This window comes from Ananas comosus, linkage group 3, assembly GCF_001540865.1.
Source record: "Ananas comosus cultivar F153 linkage group 3, ASM154086v1, whole genome shotgun sequence".
NCBI classification, from domain to species: domain Eukaryota; kingdom Viridiplantae; phylum Streptophyta; class Magnoliopsida; order Poales; family Bromeliaceae; genus Ananas; species Ananas comosus.
The window spans coordinates 12,960,014-12,983,091 of NC_033623.1; the positions used below are offsets into that span (position 1 = coordinate 12,960,014).

Sequence of the window (23,078 nt, forward strand, 5' to 3'; positions counted from 1 at the left end):
GGAAAATAATATACATTTATATAGATATACATCTCTGGTTGCAAAGGAATGTGCACTCTTTTAGCCCGGGGAGAGAGTACTAGTTCCCGAATTTAAGTATAAGTTTGTAACGGGCAAAATCTAAGGAAGATGCTACAAGGGCTAATCAAAGGATCTTTGATTTGTGCCGTGACACGAAGGTGGGGCCACTATGTGGAGAATTTGTTGCATGCATGCACACGGTGCATGGTGCACCGCATCAGTAAAATTTTAATAAAAGGTTTAATTTATTGAACGTGTTGTACGGTATTAATTAAAAGGATTTACAAATGTAACTTAATTATAAACCTCAAACTCCAAGTTTTTTTTTTTAAAAAAAATCAAATAAAAAATATTTTGTTGATGCAAAAGCTGATTTTTGTGATTGGACGAAGCAAATGTTGTCCTTGTATACAGTTAATTAATTGTTAGCAAACATGTACAAATTGCGCATTTGAATCATAAGCATGAGTTAATTAACAACATCCACACTGTACAAGTCAGCATGCCAAATAAGAACATCATACTTAAATAAATATTATCCATACCAATATTTTTTTTTCAAAATTTACTGCATAATTATATCTGTTAGTTGGTCTAATTCGTATCAACAAAACTAATTAATGATATAATAGTTGAGTATAACTAATAACTAATTAGAAATAATTTTATTATTGTTTGTGAAATGTACGGACGCATCACGTGCAGTCAACAATTTCTAACCCAAGGGGTGCGGCGGTGGGCCCACAATGGCTGTGTTGTAACTCGATGTGGGAATTGTGGGGTGGAGCGGGCTCGTAAATGCCCGTGTCAGGTCGCATACGGGTTCGTGTCAGCAGGAGAGCGATTTGTGCGGTCCGTAGAAAGGGTGAATAATACCGCACATCTCCCTATTCGCGAATCTTGGCGCAGGGATACGTGATCCTACGGCTAGGATAACCTTATCTGGAATAGAGCGGGAACGAGGTGAAAAATTATCCCCAGGAACAAATAAAATAGTAAACGAGGATTAGTACTTAGTGGCGATTGGGTGGAGGAAAGAGCGAGGGGATTGGAAGGGACGGGGGATGACGACAAGTGTGACGGTGATGGGAACGGGGCGTGGTAAATAGAAATGGACGGTGGGATGTAGCTTCTGACTAGGAAATAAGAGTACGACGGCGTGACACGTAGCACATCACACTTCGACTGCGCCCGTTAATTTTTTTTTTTTTAATATATACTAGGATAGGTCAGGGGCCTCCTACAGTGACTAGAACCTAGTAAACTCAGAAGGGTAATAGCCGGCTTTGATATTCGTGCTCGCATTCCATAAAGAAACATTAATTTTCGAAAAAAAAGAAAATTAGTGTTGAGTTTTATTTTTGGCCTTTTGGTTTTTCGGGTTGGGTTTGTTTGTTTTTGTTTTGTTTCTTTTTTTTTTTTTCATTTTATGGTCGTAGCAGGTGAAAGTTATAGCAGCACGTATTTTAAATTTAACAGTGGAGAGAGAAAATTCATTATTATATAAGATTTTGCGAGGATTCGTACCTTTAATTTTTTTTTGCCAATTTAGATTATGCAGCGAGCTAACTAAAAATGTAAAAAAAATAAAGAAATAAAAATTTGAGGGAGAAGACGGAGAAGAACGTAGGGTCGGGTCAGGCTCGACCCACTTTTGTTGAGCGGGTTAGATCTTAAATTCTAAACCCTAAAGACCAACCCTAAAAGAAAGAAAGAAAAAACAAAAAAAAAAAAGAAAGGGAAGGAACAAAAAACCAACAGTACTTGTGCCCTTTGCTGTCGCGTCCGATATCCTCTCTACCTCGAAGCTCCTCCTCTCCATAATTATATTCCCCTCCCCCGCTACCCACTTCCTCCGAGAAGTTGAAGAGTAACACAACTACTCTACTCGGCACCACTTGAAGAGTGTGTGTTTGTGTGTGTGTGAGAGAGAGAGAGAGAGAGAGAGCTCGATAAATTTGAGGGATCTTAATTGGAGGAGGAGGATCTGAGTAGAGGTAGTAGAGATGGGGAGAGGGAGAGTTGAGCTGAAGAGGATCGAGAACAAAATCAACCGGCAAGTGACGTTCTCGAAGCGCCGCAACGGGCTCCTCAAGAAGGCCTACGAGCTCTCCGTCCTCTGCGACGCCGAGGTCGCCCTCATCATCTTCTCCAGCCGCGGCAAGCTCTACGAGTTCGGAAGCGTTGGGTATAATACACAACAATTCATTCATATATATTAATAATTAATCCCCTCTCCGGGCCCGCCTCTTCCTTTTGAACTACACTTATAATAATTACTTTGCTTAATTTTGCTCGATCTTTTATTTATTTTCTGTTTTTGAACGCGATTAATATTCTTTTTCTTTTTTAATATTTTGTTTGAAGCAATTCTTTGCCATTAATTGTACTCCGAACCGCAGATCTAAGGTGTCATTCTTTTGCCGTTTCTATGCAAGGAATAGGGAGATATCCTTGGCCGCTTCTTTACACAACCCATTTCCTTTTCTTTGCCAAGCTATTCTTGAAAGGTGGAGCTCCGTGCGGTTTCCAAGTAGACCAGATCTGGTTCCCTCTCTCTTTTTAGTCGTTTACTCGTAATCGTCTTTATTTATTTATTTTCTTTTATTTCGAGTTATAGTATCTTCTACCTCCGCTTTTCCTTCGTTCCTTGGGCTCTCCTTGTTTCTTTGCGTTTCTCTAGCGTTAGGTGCTCGTATGGTCGCTGCTAGATCGGGAATCTTTCCCCCTCTCCAATCTACAAAACCCTAACCCTAACCTTTTGTTTCTTTCTTTTTTCCTCTCTCTCTCTCTCTCTCTCTCTCTCTCTCTCTCTCTCTCTATGATGGGCAACAGCTCATTTGGTAAGATGTTGGTGGCCATAGCACGAGGGTTACAAGAAAAAGGAGGAGGTGTTCTTTCTATTTTTATCCACCCGGTGTATCAATCGTTTCAGGCCATTTATGTCTTTCTCTAACTACAACTTCCATCTTCTGATTTGTCATTGTTGCACACTTGCGTTTCCCCCAAAAGAAAAAAAAAATCATTGCGAGTTTATGTTTCGAGTTTTCTTTTCTTTTTCCTATAATTATAACTACTGTTTTATATGATTTTGGCTATGGAGTTGGAGTTCACTCTTACTCCATTAAAGATCTATTGATTAGAGGGGAAAAAAAGTAGCTTTAAACTATTTTTATATATATTTCTTTTTTTTATATATTGTTGCGCAATTATATGTTTGTTGGATGATTTGTTGATGGTCTAAACATCTGGACTTTTCTTTAATGAAGAAGTTTAAGAGGGTGAAGCAAATTGGACTACATCTTAGTAGGAGCAAGCTCCGGAGCCTTCTAATGATTAATTGAACATTGGCATAAAGATGATTTTTGGAAATAATCTTTTCAAAGTCATGCTTAAGTACTTTCCTTATCATATTAGTGCAATATAAGAAAAACTTCAACTCGCAGGTGTTAAAATCTGTCTCATTGATTTCAATATGCATGTCATTAGCTTGTCTATTGCTTCTGTTGTTGCCAACATGAGGCTTTTTGTTCTTATCAGATTATTTGCTCATTATTCATTACTTAGCATGTTTACCATGTAAAATGAAGATATATTTAGGGCTTGTTTGGTTTGAGGGTGGAATTGGAATGGATAATGGAATGGGAATGAATTGGAATGGTAATTGGAATGGCCCACTCCCCCAAGACGTTTGGTTTATTTGTGGATTGAGAATTAGAATGAGTTATTCACATTTCATTATTTGGTTCGTATAAACTAAAAAAATTATAAGATACTATAATACTAATTTTCCTCTCAAATATAAATTTATATTATTTAAAATTTATGAAAAATATAACGCTATTCTCTAATAAATTTTTCTAAAAAAATATCAATTTTATTTTTAAAATCTTTTATTGATTTGGATTAGGAATAGGGTTTTGAAAGAGGATAGGTTTTTTTTTTTTTGATGAGAAAGGGGTGAAGAGAAGGAGGGTGAGATGGTCACATGGATTTCGAGAACTTAGTGGGCTTCCGGAATGAAATCTCAATCCGGACTAGAAGACCGGAATCAAGTTGAAGGCTAATAGGACATTCCCATTCCAGTCCGGAATAAGAATCCCAAACCGATTCATGCGAACCAAACAAAATTAANAAATAAATTCGGGTTCGGGTTGGGTACAATCAAAATTCATATCCGAATCCATATCCGTCGGGTTTCTATTTTTGATATCCATATCCGAATCCATATCCATATCCATCGGATATATCCGTTTCATTCGGATTCGGGTTCGGATAAAATTTCGGGTATCCATACCCATTGACATCCCTAAAGGAGGGTGAGATGGTCACATGGGCTTCGAGAACTTAGTGGGCTTCCGGAATGAAATCTCAATCCGGGCTAGAAGACCGGAATCAAGTTAAAGGCTAATGGGCCATTTCCATTCCAGTCCGGAATAGGAATTCCAAACCGATTCATGTGAACCAAACAAAACTAACCAGATTTGATCAAACCGATTCCCATTGCATACCCAAAATGGATAAACCAAACAAGCCCTTAGTATAGTGATCATCGAATAATATCCAGTTGCTTAGTAGCAAGACACAATGAGTTATATAATTTTTTAGGAAAAACTTCAAAAACCCCCCTGTGGTTTTGTAGTTTCTCACTTTGTCCCCCTGTGGTTTAAAATGTATCAATTTGCCCCCCTGTGATTTTTTTTTTCTCTTTTCTTATCAGTTTTATTATTTTTTTTCTTAAATCAGTAATAAAGTTAAAATTAAAGGGTATTAAAGTAAATATTTGATAAATCTAGATGAGTATCTGAAATTTTTTGTATATAATTTAATGAAATATTAATGAAAAAGCTATCGAAAAGATAAAAAGCTATCGAAAAGATAAAAACGAAACCACAGGGGGGCAATTTGAAACATTTTAAACCACGGGGGGCAAAGTGAGAAACTACGAAACCACGGGTTTTTTTTTGAAGTTTTCCCAATTTTTTACTTATACATTAATTAATCTCAGGCACAAAAATTGTTGCAAAACTTACATATAGAGGTGGTACTTACAGCCCTCTAGGGCCTTATTCTAAAAGATCGCTACTAGATGGTAATTTAATCTGCATTCAGCAATCATTAATTTTTGAAATTCAAGAACATGATAGTTCGTTTGATGTCAAGAACATAGATTTGAATAACTAAATACTCCAATTTGTGTCAGAAAATGTTCTAACCAGTCAGTTCTTATTGCCTACAAGAAAATTTTTTAGCCATTCAAAATGTCAGCATACTATATTATTATGAGAGCTTGTTTGGCTCAATCTTATAGTCATTTTCTTTTGTTATATATACTAATAAATGGCATTTTTATCCTTTGATAGGTTTACTCTTTACTCATCACGTACGACATCAAGTTTATGTTGAGATTCCACATACGAAACAAATTTGTAGTTTGAATAGTAAAGTTATCAGCCAAATCCTTTTCTGGATTGATATGTTGGTGGTTGCATCATAGAACACACAGTAAAGCAAAATGATATTATTTATTTCAAATTACTATATCGGCAAGTGACTAATTACTAGTTTTAATATGCCATGTTCAAATCGGATCTATGAAGTAGCTTTGACAAAAATCAGCTTAGATTAGTAAAAGGGGAAAAATCCACACATAGCTGCTGCATAGGAGACCATGAAAGCAAGTTTCCTGTTGTTTTCTTTTTTTCTTGCCTAAATCTCCTAAAATAGCCATTGAGGCCCTACACCTAGATTGCACTCGAAATATTGCACTTGATATAGGTCTAGCCTCGTACTTTAAGTGCATAGAAATAACATCATATAAATTACAACACATTGTTTATATTACTGCTCTACATGCTATTATATAGGTTGATTTTATTCTTTTACTCCTATGTTGACATGACTTCATAATGTAATAAGGAAATCAAGTTAAATTTTCTGTCAAAATATCAAGAGTAGGAGATGGACTAAATATGCTATTATCGAATGCGAAACAACCATGATTCTCCATGATTCTCCAAAAGCTTATGCTTTTTGAGAACGGTAGTTTTAATATTTATATTCAACACTCCTCATATCCGAGCTTAAGACTTTTTAATAGACTCAACACGTGGGTTATAATTTTCTAGCTTTCAATAAGGATAGGATGTATCTTAATGGGTTATAATCTTAATGGCTAGGCCAATCAATCAATACAACTTTCTATGAAATAGTAGACAATTATTTAGGTATTTGTTTGGCCTATCAAACTAGTGGTGAATGGTTTGTGTCACCATTCTATCATTTTGCTTAGCTTCTGCTTCTAGATGTCTATTTACATTGCAGCACCATTCTACTGTTTTGCTTTAACTTCTCCATCAAGGCGTTTATTTGTAAGAACTAGAGGAGATTTATTTTACCACTACAACAGAATTAGGTTATAGGGACACATGTTTGGGACACTTTTGTGTAAGTATCCCATTTATACCAAAACTTAAAAACAAATCTATTAATGTTTAAATATAAAGCCCAATTCAATCAAAAATAAAAGGTTACTATACTCAACCCACTCCACCCAGCCCATTCGGCCCGATTGCAAATAGAAAAGAAAAAAAAAAAAATCAATTACCATCTCCCCTTCTCTCCTCACTCAATCTACTAAAATTCTAGACGAAAATATCTTCCTCTCGTCCTCCTCCGCCACCGCAGCCAACGAGATAGAGTTCCGGCGGTTGCTAAATGCTTAAATAAGTGTTGGTAAATTAGCAGCACTTTTTTAGGTTATAGCGACACTCTTTAACTGTTACTATATACCTAGCGACCCCACATATAGCAACACTTTTTAAAAGTATCGGTAATTTAACCAGCAGCACTTTTTTTGATCTATACCGACATTTAAAAGCGTCGCTATAGACCATTTTTGTTATAATGCTAGTTGGTGGGAAGTATAGATTGAGAGCAAAAAAACTTATGTTTAACAATATAACACATTCTATTTGAATGATATATGTTTTACTCTCTAGCTAGCAGAATTTAAATTTTTTCTGTAGTGCTTACCTTTTACTTGTCTATAGACCTTCTTGTTTCATATCTTTTCTTTGGAAACTTCTCAAAAGTGATATTTACCAACAACATTTGGTAAATAAGTTCATGCATTAATTAAGTTCATAATAGATAACATGAGGCAAACGTTATTAAGGGCATCAAAAAAGAAGAGAAATTAACTTCTTTTACTCTCAATTTAGTTTTCTTTTTTCTTTCACAAAATTACTATTAACCCGAATTTATCTCCTAATGATCTTTTTCAAAGATTGAGTTCCAAGCTTTTTTGGTACATTATTTTATAAAATCTTTTTAGGAGACATCTAAGCTTTTGTTAGCTAAAGAGGGTGGCTGGTAATAAACTTATCAACTATGTGCACTAACAAGAATAGGTTGATATAAATAAATCTTAATTGACTAAAATAATGAAAAAATAGACCTTAGTTGTAATTATTGCTGAACTGGATTTTCAATTATGTTGTTGCATTGTACTAAAAGAGTTTTTGTTTAAGATGATATGTAGTAGGCATTTGATGGAATTTTAGTACAAACTATTTTGCCCAAGGGATTCCAATTGAAGTTGATCATAACATATATAATTTGAAAGAGTTATAATATGATGGTCTTGCACATATGCATTTGATTGTGTTTCAATACATGTGGAAGTTCCGTAGGCTTAGTGTAGAATGATGTTGGATGTGTTAATATTTGGTAAAACCATTAAGAACTTACCTTAATTATGGATAATTTTGAATCTACTATCCAACCTTTCAAAAATTTTATTGGGTAAATTACATTATTACCCCCTGAACTTTTAGCGAAGTTTCATTTTACCCATCGAACTCCTAAAATGAACATCTAACTTCCTAAACTCTAATATTTCATTCATGTTACCCCTTCCGTCAGTTTCCCGTCAAGCTCCGTTAACTGAAAACTGACGGAAGGAATAAAACGAATGAAATATTAGAGTTTAGGGTGTTAAATGTCTATTTTAGGAGTTTGGGGGGTTAAGTGAAACTCGCCAAAAGTTCAGGAGGTAGCAGTGCAATTTACTTTTAGGACTCTTGACTGTAAATTATTTTATAATAATTTGTTACTTATGGATTGACTACTAACTTTCAAGTTAGTGATCATACTTGATTTTGAATATATATATTTTTTTATCCTAAAATAAATCATACAATAATTTATTCTATATTTTATTGTAATAAAATAAAAGCGAAAGTAATTAATTATAGTAACTTAAAGATAAGAAAAGAGCGATACTAATTACCTACAATACTCGAACACTCTACTGTTCTGGTGTACTCGCTAATATGGTTGATTTACAATAGGTGTTCTCACTCGGATATAGAGATTTTAATTCTCAGTTAATTTTTTGTAGTACTCGTTTGCCCCTTTTATCTTTAGAAGTATTATTCTAAAACATTGTAACATATTATTTTCTATTTTTATATTAAAAATTTTTAATTGGCTGAAATGAAGTAGAAAAATTTTATTTTAGGCTACAATAAAATTAGATTGCATAGTTTCATAAGAAATAAGCAAGCGTATTTTCTAATAAAATATTATTTTATATTTTTATATTAAAATTTTTTAATTGGTTGAAATGATGTACAAAAATTTTATTTTAAGCTACAATAAAATTACATTGTATAGTTTCATAGAAAATAAGTGCATTTTCTATAACAATATTTTTAAAGATAAAAGGAACAAACGAGTACTAAAGAAAATTAACTAAGAATTAAAATCTCTATATCCTAGTAAGGACACTTATTATAAATCAACTATATTAGCGAGTACACCAGAACAGTAGAGTGTTCGAGCATCGTAGGTAGTTAGTATCGCTCTTTTCTTATCTTTAAGCCACTCTAATTTATTTCTTTCGCTTTTATTTTATTACAATAAAATATAAAATAAATTATGATATGATTTATTTTAGAATAAAAAATATATATAAATTCAAAATCAAGTATGATCACTAACTTGAGAGTTAGTAGTCAATCCATAGGTAACATATTATAATAAAATAATTTATAGTCAAGAGTCCTACAGGGTAAATTGTACTGCTATCTCCTGAACTTTTGGCGAGTTTCACTTAATCCCTCAAACTTCTAAAATAGACATCTAACACCCTAAACTCTAATATTTCATTCGTTTTACCCCTTCTGTCGATTTCCGGTTAACGGAGCTTGACGGAAAACTGACGGAAGANTGTCCAATCTTTAAATTTATTTCACTTAAATCACTCAACGGCATTATTATTTTAAAATTTGAATGCATTATATATTTAAACACATTTAGTTTAGTATCCTTCATACAATTTCGCAACTGTAAATTAATTAAAATAAGTAATTATTTTAAATTTTAAAGTCAAAAGGTTGGATAGAAAAATTAAAATTTTAAAATATTGTGTAGTCCATTCAAAATAATCTATAATTCAGAGGAGTTTTGTACTTTTTACCTAGTTTAAATAAATTTATGTAGAATTAATTATGAAATAAAATTTTGTAAAGGGCCAAATGATAAAAAAAAAGTAAATTGCACTTACCCCCTAAACTTTTGGCAAAATTTTTCTGTACCCTCCAAACTCCTAAAATGGATATCTAACACTTTAAACTATAATATTTTATTCGTCTTACCCTATCCATTAGTTTTCGATTAATAGAGCTTGATGGAAAACTGACGAAAAGAGTAACATGAATGAAATATTAGAGTTTAGGGTGTTAAATGTTCATTTAGGAGTTCAGGGGGTAAAGTGAAATCTGTCAAAAGTTTAGGGGGGTGATAGTGCAATTTACCCCTTTTTTAACAAAAGAGTATTTAATTGTGTCAAAGTGAGAGTTCCAAGAAAAAAATATTAAAAAAATAAAAAGAAAAAAAGCAAATGAATTGGACCACTACTGATATTTGAAGAATGAGATAATATTCAGTATATCTTAATCTATAATCACTAATTTATTTTTAAAAAATTTAATTTATTATAAAATAGTATTTTATATTTTTATATTAAAATTTTCTAATTTGCTGAAAAGAAGTACAAAAATTTTACTTTAGGCTAAAATAAAATTACATTGCATAGTTTCATAGGAACTAAGTGCATTTTCTAAAACAATATTTTTAGAGTCAAAAGGACAAACGAGTACTACAATAAATTATCATCCGAGTGAAAATAGCTATTGTAAATTAATCATATTAGCGAGTACACCAGGAGAGTAGGGTGTTCGAGTATTGTAGCTAGTTCGTATTGCTTTTTTCTTATCTTTAAGCCACTCTAATTTATTTTTTTCTCTTTTATTTTATTACAATAAAATATAAAATAAATTATGATATGATTTATTTTAGAATAAAAAATATATATAAATTCAAAATCAAGTATGATCACTAACTTGAGAGTTAGTAGTCAATCCATAGGTAACATATTATAATAAAATAATTTATAGTCAAGAGTCCTACAGGGTAAATTGTACTGCTATCTCCTGAACTTTTGGCGAGTTTCACTTAATCCCTCAAACTTCTAAAATAGACATCTAACACCCTAAACTCTAATATTTCATTCGTTTTACCCCTTCTGTCGATTTCCGGTTAACGGAGCTTGACGGAAAACTGACGGAAGAAGTAACATGAATGAAATATTAAAGTTTAGGATGTTAGATGTCCATTTTAGGAGTTCGAAGGGTAAAGTAAAACTTCGCCAAAAGTTCAGGAGGTAACAATGCAATTTACCCAATTTTATTTCACTACCCAATCTTTCAATTCGTTTGATTTGAGTCAGTCAACGATACTTTGATTTTAAATTTTAAGCTAATTCTTACTTTAATGAATTTATAGTTGGGAGAATTGTATAAGTATATTAATTAAATCTATAAAGATAAATGAATTTATAGTTGTGAGAATTACATGAAGTATATTAACTAAACATTTAAAGATAAAACGATATATTCAAATTTCGAAATCAAAGTATCGTTGACCGGCTCAAATCAAATAAATTGAAAGATTGGATAATAAAACTAAATTTTTGAAAGGTCGGATAGTAGATTCAAAATGATCCATAGTTCAGGTAAGCTCTTTATCCTTTTACCTTAAAATTTTAAGAGTGCTTGTTTTTCAAAGTTTGATGTCATCTCATAGTTTTCACCTAATTTTTTTACTTCTTTATTTATTATCTTGTCTTCGACTATGCATATTAGTACATAATTTGTCACATCTTTATATTATAATATTTTATCATCTGTAGAATAACTAATTAGTATTGAAAAATGTTATTCTATATCCACTAGTACGCTTGACTTACAAGGTTTATTAAAGCTTAGAACTTTGGTTTTTTTCTTCGTCAATCTTTTTTGAATCTCTTCCATAGGACATTGTTTAGAATTTCCATGCATTATAAACAATATAGAGTGTAAAATTATCATAATGTACAAATTATGGTTAATATGTAATTTTGTCATAATGTATTATAGTAGAATATAAATAATTCTAATGTATACTATATGTTATCTATTGTATTTTGTGTAGAATAATAATTTATTTTATAAATTATTATTTTACGTTGTGCGGTTATATGTTTATTATAATGTATACTATAGTATTTTGCTATACAATATATTATGTAAAGAATTATAGTTATATGCAACAACGAGTGCGTCTGGTATGCTTCTGGAAGCATAGAGCGCTCCATGCTTCCAAATTGTTTTCGATATTCGGACTTTTGAATCGACGATCGGCTCCGTTAGACTTGATCTAGAGTATTTGAAGTATCTAGAAAATAAATTTTGCGATTTTTCGATATCATTTGCCTAGTGATCGAAGTGGCTCAAAATCAACGGCTGAAAATAAAAATCTTACAAAATATGATGATATGACATTAAAATTTTAGATCAAAGTTATTGATCTTGTTTTATATGGTATAAAGAATTTTCTATCAAAATTTTATGTGATTTGGATATTTCTAACCGTTAAACTTGCAAACGGCTCTCCACGGCCATTAAAATTATTAATTTTGAGCCCCTTCGATCACTAGGCAAAAATGATATCGAAAAATCACATAATTTATTTTCTAGGTACTTCAAATACTCAAGATCAAGTCTAACGGAGCTGATCGTCGATTTGAAAGTCCGAACATCGAAAACAACTTGGAAGTACGGAGGGCTCCGTGCTTCCAGAAGCATACCAGCCCACTCATGCAACATATTTATTATCTGTGATAAGCATTCAGTATACAATAATATTCTATATCATGTTAATTATACTATATTACATATTGATTTAGACATGCTAAAACATATTTTGGATTTCAAAGATAACGATAATCATCATTTTCGTGTACTGGGGATATCAGCTAAGATTAAAGAACTTTCGTCTGAATGCTGAGTAGAAGTATTTCTTGCTAAGCCTAGGAGAGAAGGATATCCTGAAATTACAAATGCTATCCTAAGGAATATTCCCTTAAAACCAAATCAAGTTGAGATAATTCTTTTGTATATAATCTTAGAGCTCCACTTTTGAAACTTTTGATAGGCAATAATCATTAGAACATGAACTTGATATGAATATATTAAGCTACTCGAAGAGAGCTGTAGCAATGGCACAAGTCTTGATCATTTCTTAGCATGATAATCTTTGCATATTTTTGTTCATAATTGTCTAGTTAGTTTCCTGTTAAAAAATCAAAGATATAGAATATCCTAGATTAAAATCGCAGTATACGGTTGTGTTGGATTAAAGGGATCATCATCTTGCCTGTGGCGAGAGGTCAGGCTTGACCGAGTCACGTTCAAAATGGCATGAAGCAATGTTGGGCCACGTCATGTTCGAAGTAGCGTTAGGCTAGTTAGGCCGAGTCACAATCGAAATTCGTGGGCAATGTGTTTGAACGCTTTAAGTGAATTGATTGTGTATTTCTAACAGTTTGATTTTTTGAAATTAATGGTTAGCGCCAATGGTCCGACAAGTTGGTCAATTGATTAAAGAAAAGACTTTTTGTCTAGCATCCAAATCAGCAGTGACATAGGAAATGTTGCTGTTGAGATCTAACTTTTTCTAAATATCCTTGTACTTTTTCCATTTACATTTTTAATAGTTGACTCCAATAGTTATGGGTTACAGTACCGCTCTGTCTTATTTGAACATCATATCTAACAATTTTACTTCATGAAAATAGAAAAGAATAAAAATTTTCTTATTTGTTTACTTTGTTAGTTAGCTCAACACTTCCAGATTATATTCCAGAATGCTACTAGACTTTTCTTAGGGAAAAAAAAACTATTCGAAGCAAATTAAATAAATGAATAAGATCTTGATCATTGATATATATCTACATTCTTAACACCTTACTGTGAGTCTATGACTAGTAAAATATTACTTGTAACACCTTAATTGGCCCATATAGATAGATTTCAAGCAGTCAAAGCCATGTGCTAAAGTCTTGTTTAAGAAAGTTGTTAATACTAGTGCTATAGAGTTGGCTTGTAGAATTTTTAAGAGTGAAATTCAAGTTCTTAGTTTATCTCCTTGAAAAAACTAGCTAGCTTGAGATGGAAGGTCTGTCAAGTATTTTACCTTGCTATTGACTCTTTACTATATGATCTTCTAACTTGTGGCTTAATTCCATACTAACCATTTCTACTTTTCTACGTAAGCACATAACTGTTGCTTGAGCAATTTGATCTAGTCGAAAGAAATCGAGTAGCAAGAGAGAAGTTGAACCTCTCAATATCTTAGAAAAGCTTCCATTATCGGTCAATTGAACTTGATCTTCTCAAGATAAAACAGAATTGTTTTTAAGCACTTTCCATTTGAAAGAACATAGCTTAATACATTCTGAGCGATATGTACTACTTCCTATTTATATAATAGCAACATTACTTCTTTTAAGTTATTATTATCATTAATGTTTACATTCCCCAAATTCATTTTGGCAAAAGAGATATGCGCAAATCTCCATTTTACTTGATTTAACATACTCAACAAGTTAATCAAAGAGATTCTTTCTTTCTTTCTTTCTTTCTCTCTTGTTCCTACAAAAAAAAAACTAATATATAAAAATAGAAAGATATATGGTAGATAAATTGAAAAGAAAGAATACAGTAAAGTAAACTAATCTTATTTATGAGTAACTTCCAACTCCAACATTTCCTGCCAATATTAATTCCATGGTATAATGTATAATCATTATCTATAAGTTTTTCACCACAAATAAACTGCTAAAATATGTAAATTTAACATTTTCTAGATGTTTTATATAAAATATTAATTAGACAATAAACTTTATAGTAAACATGGGTTAGATAAGATAATGAGCTATTCAAATGATTCTATTGTGCGGTACAAGAAAGATGTTAGAATGGTACCAACTGATAGTTTCGGAGATACTTTATGGTTTGATACTCTCTTCAAGCAGTTTAAACGATCTTTCAATGTAATTAAGAGTTTGATACTCATATTGGATAATTTTATGACATTCTCATTGCTTCGTACGTAGCACAAGCAAGACATTAGAACGATATCAACGCTGCTGTTACAATTCTCAGGATTCAAGTGCTGGTGATCGTGAGACTCAGGTTGTTTTCTTGTTTCCTTTTATTGTATTGTATTAATTATGAGTAAACCATGGTAGCTAGTTATTGTTTTTTAAGGTGCCATTCTTAAAGCTTGAAACATCGTGATATGGAAAGTGATTTTCTGAAAGCTATGAATTAGTCAAGAGCTTAGCTATATCATTTCTTTGAAGCTTTCATCCAGGCAAGTGATTATTAAATTCATATTTGTTGACATATTATCATTTTACCATGATCTATTTTTACTATTACTCTCTTCATCAGTAATTCTTACTTTGATTGCTTCTTTAGATGTGTCTTTTGCTTAGGTCTCAATTCTTGGGATTGATTGAACTTCCATTTGCGACCTATATAGCTAATTGGTTAAATGTTGGTCTACTTTTATAATCCAACTTTGAGCATTTGTAAAACATTTTTTTTTTCTTATTTATGTTTTCAACACCTGTTTTGGCGCTATAAGGCCCTTGTGTTTGATTTACGTGTATTTCCTTATTTCTTTTTAAACTTCTGTACTTTATTACTTTTGTTACATATATAATTAGTTAAAATATCATGAGCTTCTTTTAATACATTTTTGCTAGTATTGTTCGCTTTTTTTGCGCCCACCAAGCCCTTCCAATAAGTCATAGTAATCAACCTTAAAGCAGTTATATATATATATTTTTTTGTCCGCAAGAAACACCATGAGCATCTCTAGTGACTCCGATACTCTAACCTTGTATTGGAGCTGATGATTACTATAGTCTCTTGTTTGTAATGCATATTTTAAAATGGAATAGAGGGTATATCGAGGGGTCAAGCTCTATAGGCTATTCTAAGAATCTTGAAAAGGTTGTAAGTATATATGGCAAATCAAACTACATTGCTTCATGTATGGTAAAGAAACAAATCTGGTTTGTATTACAAAACCTCGTTTACTGATCATTTGCCCTTATCTCAGTTGCCCCTCTTCAATTTTTATTACTGCAATATTCATGTTGCATTTTAGGTACATCAGTCATGAAGTTCGAAAATATTAATCATATGACTATTGGCTTCAAACAGAATTTTTAAAGATAAGATCTATACTTGGAACAGCATGCAAAATTTGTTCTATCTTAATAGTTCCTGATCAGATGTGGGAACTACGAATGGTCATACATAGGACTAGTATATTAGTTTTACTAAGTTGAATTTAAAAATTCTGTACCATGTGGTTAAACTTTGTCCATCGAATTACTTATAGTAGTCAACTAGTTTAGTCTTGCATATGGCAGCTAAGTGACATGTCGTAGTATATATAGGGCTTACATACTGCTACTGGTAACCTGGAAGTGTTAGGCTACAGATTTATGAAACTATCGTAGCAAATTGACGGTATATCTGTGATGCAATTAAGTTGCCCATAAAAGAAAGGAAACTGGAAGTGTTAACAAAACTATCTTGGCTGGAAAATCTTATTTTCCCTTTAAATTTGCATTAGTGCCTCATGCCCTTATACGGAAAGGCTATCAAGGAAGTATACTCGCGCTACTAGATATTTACTTCTATGGATGTCTGTTATCACACAAGAAGCACAAATCTTTAACTCTTACTACTGAAGTTACAAGTTTTTTTCGAAATTAGTGGCCACGAATTTATGTTGTTAAAACCAATATCCTGACACGAACAATCAATCAGTGACCTTTCCTTTTCTGTTCCCAGATGGTAAGCACAAAGTATGCTCTTTCTACTAACATCAAGTGTATCTTGTTAAGTTAACTAAAGTGTTGATGAATTTGTTTATGCAGAGCTGGTACCAGGAAATGTCCAAGTTGAAGGCAAAATTTGAGTCTCTGCAGCGCTCTCAGAGGTTTGCTTTCTCCGAAAATAGACTGACTTCTTGAATTACATGAAACAACTATTTTTCTTTGACAGTGTAAGCTTTTGAAAAAAAATTGGTTGCTTCATATAATTTACAATGATGTCAGAATAGGAGGCATAGAGTTCGAATTTTGTCGGGCTCCTAGCATTATTTAATTAAAGTCCACGATTTGGCTCTATCAAAGAGTTTGGAGCTCAGATATGAAAAAAGCTATTGAATATAAATATTAAAAATACTATTCTCCAGTAACTTAAGCTTTTGAAGAAACTTAATAGACGTTGTTACTCGTGATGCTTGCTATTTGGAAGATTCTTACTTGCATTATAATTAAAGGCATTTGCTCGGGGAGGATCTTGGACCGCTGAGTGTGAAAGAATTGCAGCAACTGGAGCGACAGCTTGAGTCTGCTCTTTCACAAGCCAGACAGAGAAAGGTGCTTTCTCTAATTTCATTTGTTCATGGTTTTCTCATGATTGAGTTTGTCGTTTACAATGTTGGTCTAAATAAACGTAATTTAGTTTTCAATAATATAATCTCCTCTCACAATGATATATACCAGTTGCGCTGCCAGTTCATCTAAACATATGAATTAAGGAGGCTCGTGTAGATCTAATCTTTTATACTTGTCATTAAGTGCAGACTCAAATAATGATGGATCAGATGGAAGAACTTCGCAAAAAAGTAATCTCTCGAGCTTCCAGTGTCGTCTGACTTTCGAAAAGAAGGTTGGCTTTTAGTACAAGATCCTCGCGCTAAATGCTGTTTCTGTTACACTTGCAGGAACGTCAACTGGGAGAAATAAATAAGCAGCTTAGAAACAAGGTTTTTCTGCTGCAGCGATACAAATCGTTTACGATTTGATTTTTTTTTTTTCCTTTACTTTTGTTCCAAATTTAACTTGTCAGCATTTTATTCTTGTAGCTTGAGGCCGAAGGCGGCGCCTTTAGGGCCATTCAAGGATCATGGGCTTCTGATGCTATTGTGAGTGGAAATGCATTCAATATGCAGCACGCCCAGTCGAGCAACATGGAATGCGAACCCACTCTGCAAATAGGGTAATAGTACCACCCATATTGCTCTAAGAACTGTAATACTGGATTTGAAATCTACTCAAATTATTTACAAATGCGTAGTTCTCTATTCTGAAACAAACAGAAGCAAACCAATTTAGCAAAATTGTTTTTGTATACAGGTATCACCAATTTGTTCCTCCTGAGGCAACCATTCCAAGAACCGCCGGTGGGGAGAACAATTTCATGCTTGGTTGGGTTCTGTGAACCATTCTGGAACCTACCAGAAGCCCATATTATCGGTAATGTTTGTACTGAAATTATTATTATTATTATCATTAATGTTATTATTATTATGTTCTGCTATTGATCGTGCCTCTGAGAACTTATGCTGTTTAATCCGTTTTGCGGACCAAGTGTTGCTGCTTTCTAGTGTGTGTTATCCTTTTGAACAATGTAAATTCTGTATGGTAATACTATTAGCTTCTTGTGGGAACAATATTTACTTAATATAAATGCTATTAAGTGTTGTCATTTATTGGAGTTTTTGTAGAATCTCTCATTGCTATCATGTTCTATATTATGGCCTATTTTGAATTTTCATGTTTTTATAAGTTATAAGATAGGCTTTGTTGCATACTATTTTTTTTTAAAAAAAATAATTTGTTACTGTCTCTTACACCATGCCAATATGTCATAGAGGACCTTCGTTAAAAAAGTGTTTGAAATTAATGATGTTTGGAATCCTGTTTAAAATTTATAAATTATTGATGTTGTTTGGACGATAATTTGAAAACATGATGAGTTAAATTTGTTTTCTATCTTCTAGCGAAAACCCATTTAACGCGTACTTTCGTAAATTAAAAAAAAAAAAAAACATAGTACAATATAAAACTAGGACTATTTGAAGCCATGAAGATGGATAACTCATGACCGAACTGCTCTCCACAAATAAACCTAATTTCTTCATGATTTATAAAACAAATGTGCCGTACAATTTGGTACTCTGCTGTACTAGGACCCTGTGGATGAGCGAAAGCTGCACCGTAGTTGGGGCATTTGGCATCCCACGGGGCCAAGAAAAACAAAAGAAGCAAAAGTTTTACGGAGACTATCGCCAAAGTGAGACCCATTATATAAATTTGCAAAAATCTTGAAGACGATGAATAAAACTGTCTTACTATGGAGATTTGTCAGTATAAAATTTTTATCCAATAGGGCGGACAGCCGCTCCGCAGATTACCTGTTTCCCAGCGAGCAGCTGACTCTTCCTCTCACGTCTTTTTTGTTTTCTTTTCCATTGCTGGTTTTTATTTTTTTTTTCTTTTCTTCTGTTTTTTTTTTTCTAGTGTTTTTCTTCCATTTCCTAGGAGGTCTTGACTCTTCCATCTTGTATACTTAATTTATTTCACTCAATAAATAAAACGGGTAATTTACTAACTTTCTCTCTCAAAACATAATATTATTCAATAGTAATGGTGGATCATGTACCGGTACCCATCCCATTTAATTTCTTTTCGTGCAAAAGTGCAAAATGCAATCAAGTTGTTGTTTTTTTTTTTTTTTTTTTCCTTTTTTTCTAATAGGCTTTCCACATTTTTTAAACTATTTGAGTGTTCATGGCTAAATTGTACAGAGAACAAATTTTGGTGAAGAAAATTTTGGAATGAAAATGATTATACGGTCCAAGTGTTTGGCTTGAATTTAGGGTGTGTTTGGAACTTGATTTCACATAAAATTATCAAAAAAAAATTTCGAGGAAAAAATATTTCACGTCGTTTATTTTGGTTTGTAAAAAGAAAATAGTTTTCTATACCGGTTGTTTGGTTGAAAAAAAAAAAGATAAAAATTATTTAATATATATATATATTTTTTTATATTATTATATTATCAATATATAATAATTACTATACTACATAAAAAATTTCATTATATATATTCTTCTAATTATATATATTATATAGTATTAAATATAATAATTATCATAATATATTTAATTATTATAATTTATATTTATAAACAAAAATATTTAAAATATATAATATAATAATATGTAACATAATATATAAAATATATATTTATATTATAAAAAATTATTATATATTTATAATAAAATATTATTAATAACATATTTATATTAAAATAAAATAAAATTATATATATATATAGTATAATATATATATATATATATATATATATATATATATATATATATATATATATATATAGTAATATATATATATATATATATATATATATATATAGAGTTGAGCTATAATACTTTTACAAGTATCACCATCATTCGTGCTATTAGGTTTTAAGCCATGGGTTTACTTATTGATTATTAATAGCCTTTGGATTAAACATATTCACCTACACACCATCATCTCAACCTCAATCTCTCATCCAAGGATAAAAACACCACAAGTATCACCCCAATGATACTTTTACAAGTATTCTAGCCCTACTCTATATATATAATATATATAGAGTTACTGGAATACTATCGGCTAGCAAACGGGCACGCGTTGCCGACCTATTATTTTTGATGATGGAACCTCCAAATCGACGACGGCACTGTTGAACATGATCCATACCACTTGAAGTATCTAGAAATCAAATTTCATACTTTTTCGATATTATTTCTTATCCATCAAGTGACAACAAAAATGAACGACTGAAAATGAATATTCTTAAAAATAATGATAGGAGTCTTGTAGTCAAAATCAAGAGTATAGATCTTTGTTTTAAATAGTTTAAAAATTTTCTAAAGCAAAATTCAATTGATTTTGATATCTTTACCGCCGTTAACGAGAAAACGCGTCATATCGACCATTAAATTACAAATTTTTGAAACACTTTGATCATTAGGCAAATTGATGTCGAAACATTTGAAATTTGATTTCTAAACACTTTAAGTGATATAGATCATTTCAACGATGCCGTATCGTCAATTTGGAGGCTCTATCATCGAAAAACAAATGAGTGTCAACGAAAACTCGTTTGCTATCGATAGTATTCTAGCTCAACTTATATATATATATATATAAAATTAAAGAGTGAGAGAGAGGTTCACTACTCTACACACTCGCTCTCTCTCTCTCACAGAAGGTCCAAGAGGTGAAGCCACCTTCACCTCGTGGACCGCATGCAAAAAGGCACATATGAGCCCCGCCATTTTACTGTGGGTCGTCCACTACTCTTTCTCGTAGGTGGTCCACGAGGTGGGCTAACCTCGTGGACCCGTGCAAAGAGCCTAATGAGTCCGCCATTTTTGCTGTAGCTTTTCATTTAAAAACCCGAATTCTTCCACGTATTCTGTAAAAAGGGTTTTTCGAAAAAAAATTTTACAAGAACCAAACATTAGAAAAAATAGTTTCAACTGAAAATTAATTTCGGTGTACTTTAACAGATAACCAAACACCCTCTTGGGTGCGTTTGTTTCGTCGTAAAATCTATCTTGAAAAAAAAATTTCGGTGAAAAACTAAAATTTCGGCGTTTGTTTGGCCATAAAAAAAATTTTCTCCGAAAATTATTTTTACAAACAGTGGGAAAATGGGCATTTTCGTTTCGCTCGAAACGAGGCGAAAACAAAAACTTACCGCTCAAAAATCGCAGAGTTTTGGGGGGGGGGGGGCAGAACGCGTGCGGTCCACGAGGCACACCCCGCCGTGGACCGAGAGTGGACCTCTCTCTCTCCCCATTCTTCTTTTATATAGAATATATACAATAATATATATAAATATATATTTTAAAAAAAAATTTATTTTAATATAGATATATTTATTATATAATATTTTATATAATAAATATTATTTATAAACGCATAATAATTTATTTTATAGTAGTTAAATATATACTATTATATATTATATTACATAATAATGTATAATAATTTTTAAATATATATTTGTTTATTAAATATAAATTATAAATACTAATTATGTAATATGATAATATTATATATAATAATATATATATCATAAGAAAATATATAATAATTTTTATTTATAAATTTTTCTTTTTTTTCTTTCAACCAAACAACAATAAGAAAAACTAATTTTATATTTTATTTATAAAATTATATATTTTTATATAGTATTATAATAGCGACTATTACATATATTATATTAAATACTTATCAATTTATCATATTATATAATTTTAATATATTTAATTAATAAATATAAATTATAATAATAATATATATAGCCTAATAATTAACATAAATTATAAAATAATATATATAAAATACATAATAATAATAATATAATAAAATATACTTTTTCTTTTCGACCATTCAACCAAATAACTATAACTGAAAACTAGTTTTCTTTTTTTTCCGATCGAGAAAAAGGTATGTTAAAAGCTAATTTTCTTTTCTTTCATTTGGATTTTTTAAATTTCTAAATTTACTATAATTTTATATATAAATTAGTGTTATATATGAATATCATTATAGATATAATTTATATATAATATATGTACTGTAGAAATTGTAAATAAAATATTTATAGTGATATTTTATATTAGATTATATAAATTAAACATTTATTTCTATTTCTTTTTATTAAAAATTATATATTAAAAATAATATATATTATGTTATATATTTATAATATAATATGATATATAATATTTATATGGTGTATAGCCGTTTCAGAAAAAAAAAAGGAAAGAAACAAAGTGGTCCCGATCGACAACTCTAGATAAAGTGGCGATGGACTCAAGAACCGCGATCGAATATAGTTTTTTGAACCGAAAATTATTTTCGGGTCATTTTTACAGCAGGACCTAAATAAAACCTTTAGCTTTATGTGATTGGTCAATATCTGGATCTCCCCTTTTTTTTCACTCATTCGGCCAGTGCTTTGTTTATATTTATTACTAGTGAAATACCACGCGATGCTGCGGATCTAAAAAAAATTTTCGACATAAATTTTTATTTTTTAATATTTTTATATAGTTTTATAGGAGTCTAATTATTAATTAAAATAAAGTTATATAAAAATGAGTAATAGTTAAATCTATTTAAAAATAAAGTCATTAAAATTGGTATATGTGCAAGTAATTTATACATCACTTTATTTTATAAAGAGATAAATCTATCAAAATAATTTTTAAAAATCAATAGATAGAAGGAAAAATAAAATTTGTAGAAGAAATTGCTTAATAAAATTAATTAATATATATATATATATATATATATATATATATATATATATATATATATATATACACAATTACACTTATATTTTAAAATTTCACTTGAAATTTAAATTATGTAATTTTTTATAACAACGAATATTTTACGTGATTAAATTAAATCTATCATGTTAGATTTTATTGCAATTTATTACACTATTATTATAAAATTAAATTAATTAAATCATAGAGTTTAGAGATTTAAAATTTTAAATGTTGAAGTAAAATTGGAAATAAATATATAAGTTAAATTAAAATTTAAGAATTTAAAATATAAAATTTAATAATTAAATTTAAAATTTAAAAGTATGAAAATTTTAAATTTTGATATAAAAATTACAAATTTATATATATATTATAGAAGAGAGAGAGAGAGAAGAGAGGAAAGTAAATGAGGGTTTGGGGGTGACACGTGTTCA

At 31.0% G+C, this 23,078-nt stretch overlaps 1 protein-coding gene across 1 annotated transcript; it reads left to right on the top strand.

The window, feature by feature from the left end:
* Window positions 1,766-17,952, top strand: LOC109707345 (MADS-box transcription factor 6-like). Its single transcript, XM_020228544.1, has 8 exons — window positions 1,766-2,209; window positions 14,525-14,603; window positions 16,370-16,431; window positions 16,777-16,876; window positions 17,083-17,124; window positions 17,224-17,265; window positions 17,365-17,498; window positions 17,636-17,952. Exons 1-8 carry the CDS (start codon window positions 2,028-2,030, stop codon window positions 17,718-17,720), a joined length of 726 nt encoding a protein of 241 aa, XP_020084133.1. The 5' UTR covers window positions 1,766-2,027; the 3' UTR covers window positions 17,721-17,952.

Excerpts from the sequence above, each read along its gene's own strand:
- LOC109707345 (XM_020228544.1), top strand. The coding sequence starts at position 2,028 with ATGGGGAGAGGGAGAGTTGAGCTGAAGAGGATCGAGAACAAAATCAAC. Across the intron at positions 17,266-17,364 it reads ATAAGCAGCTTAGAAACAAG|CTTGAGGCCGAAGGCGGCGC; the intron begins GTTTTTCTGCTG and ends TTATTCTTGTAG. Across the intron at positions 17,499-17,635 it reads GAACCCACTCTGCAAATAGG|GTATCACCAATTTGTTCCTC; the intron begins GTAATAGTACCA and ends TTTTGTATACAG.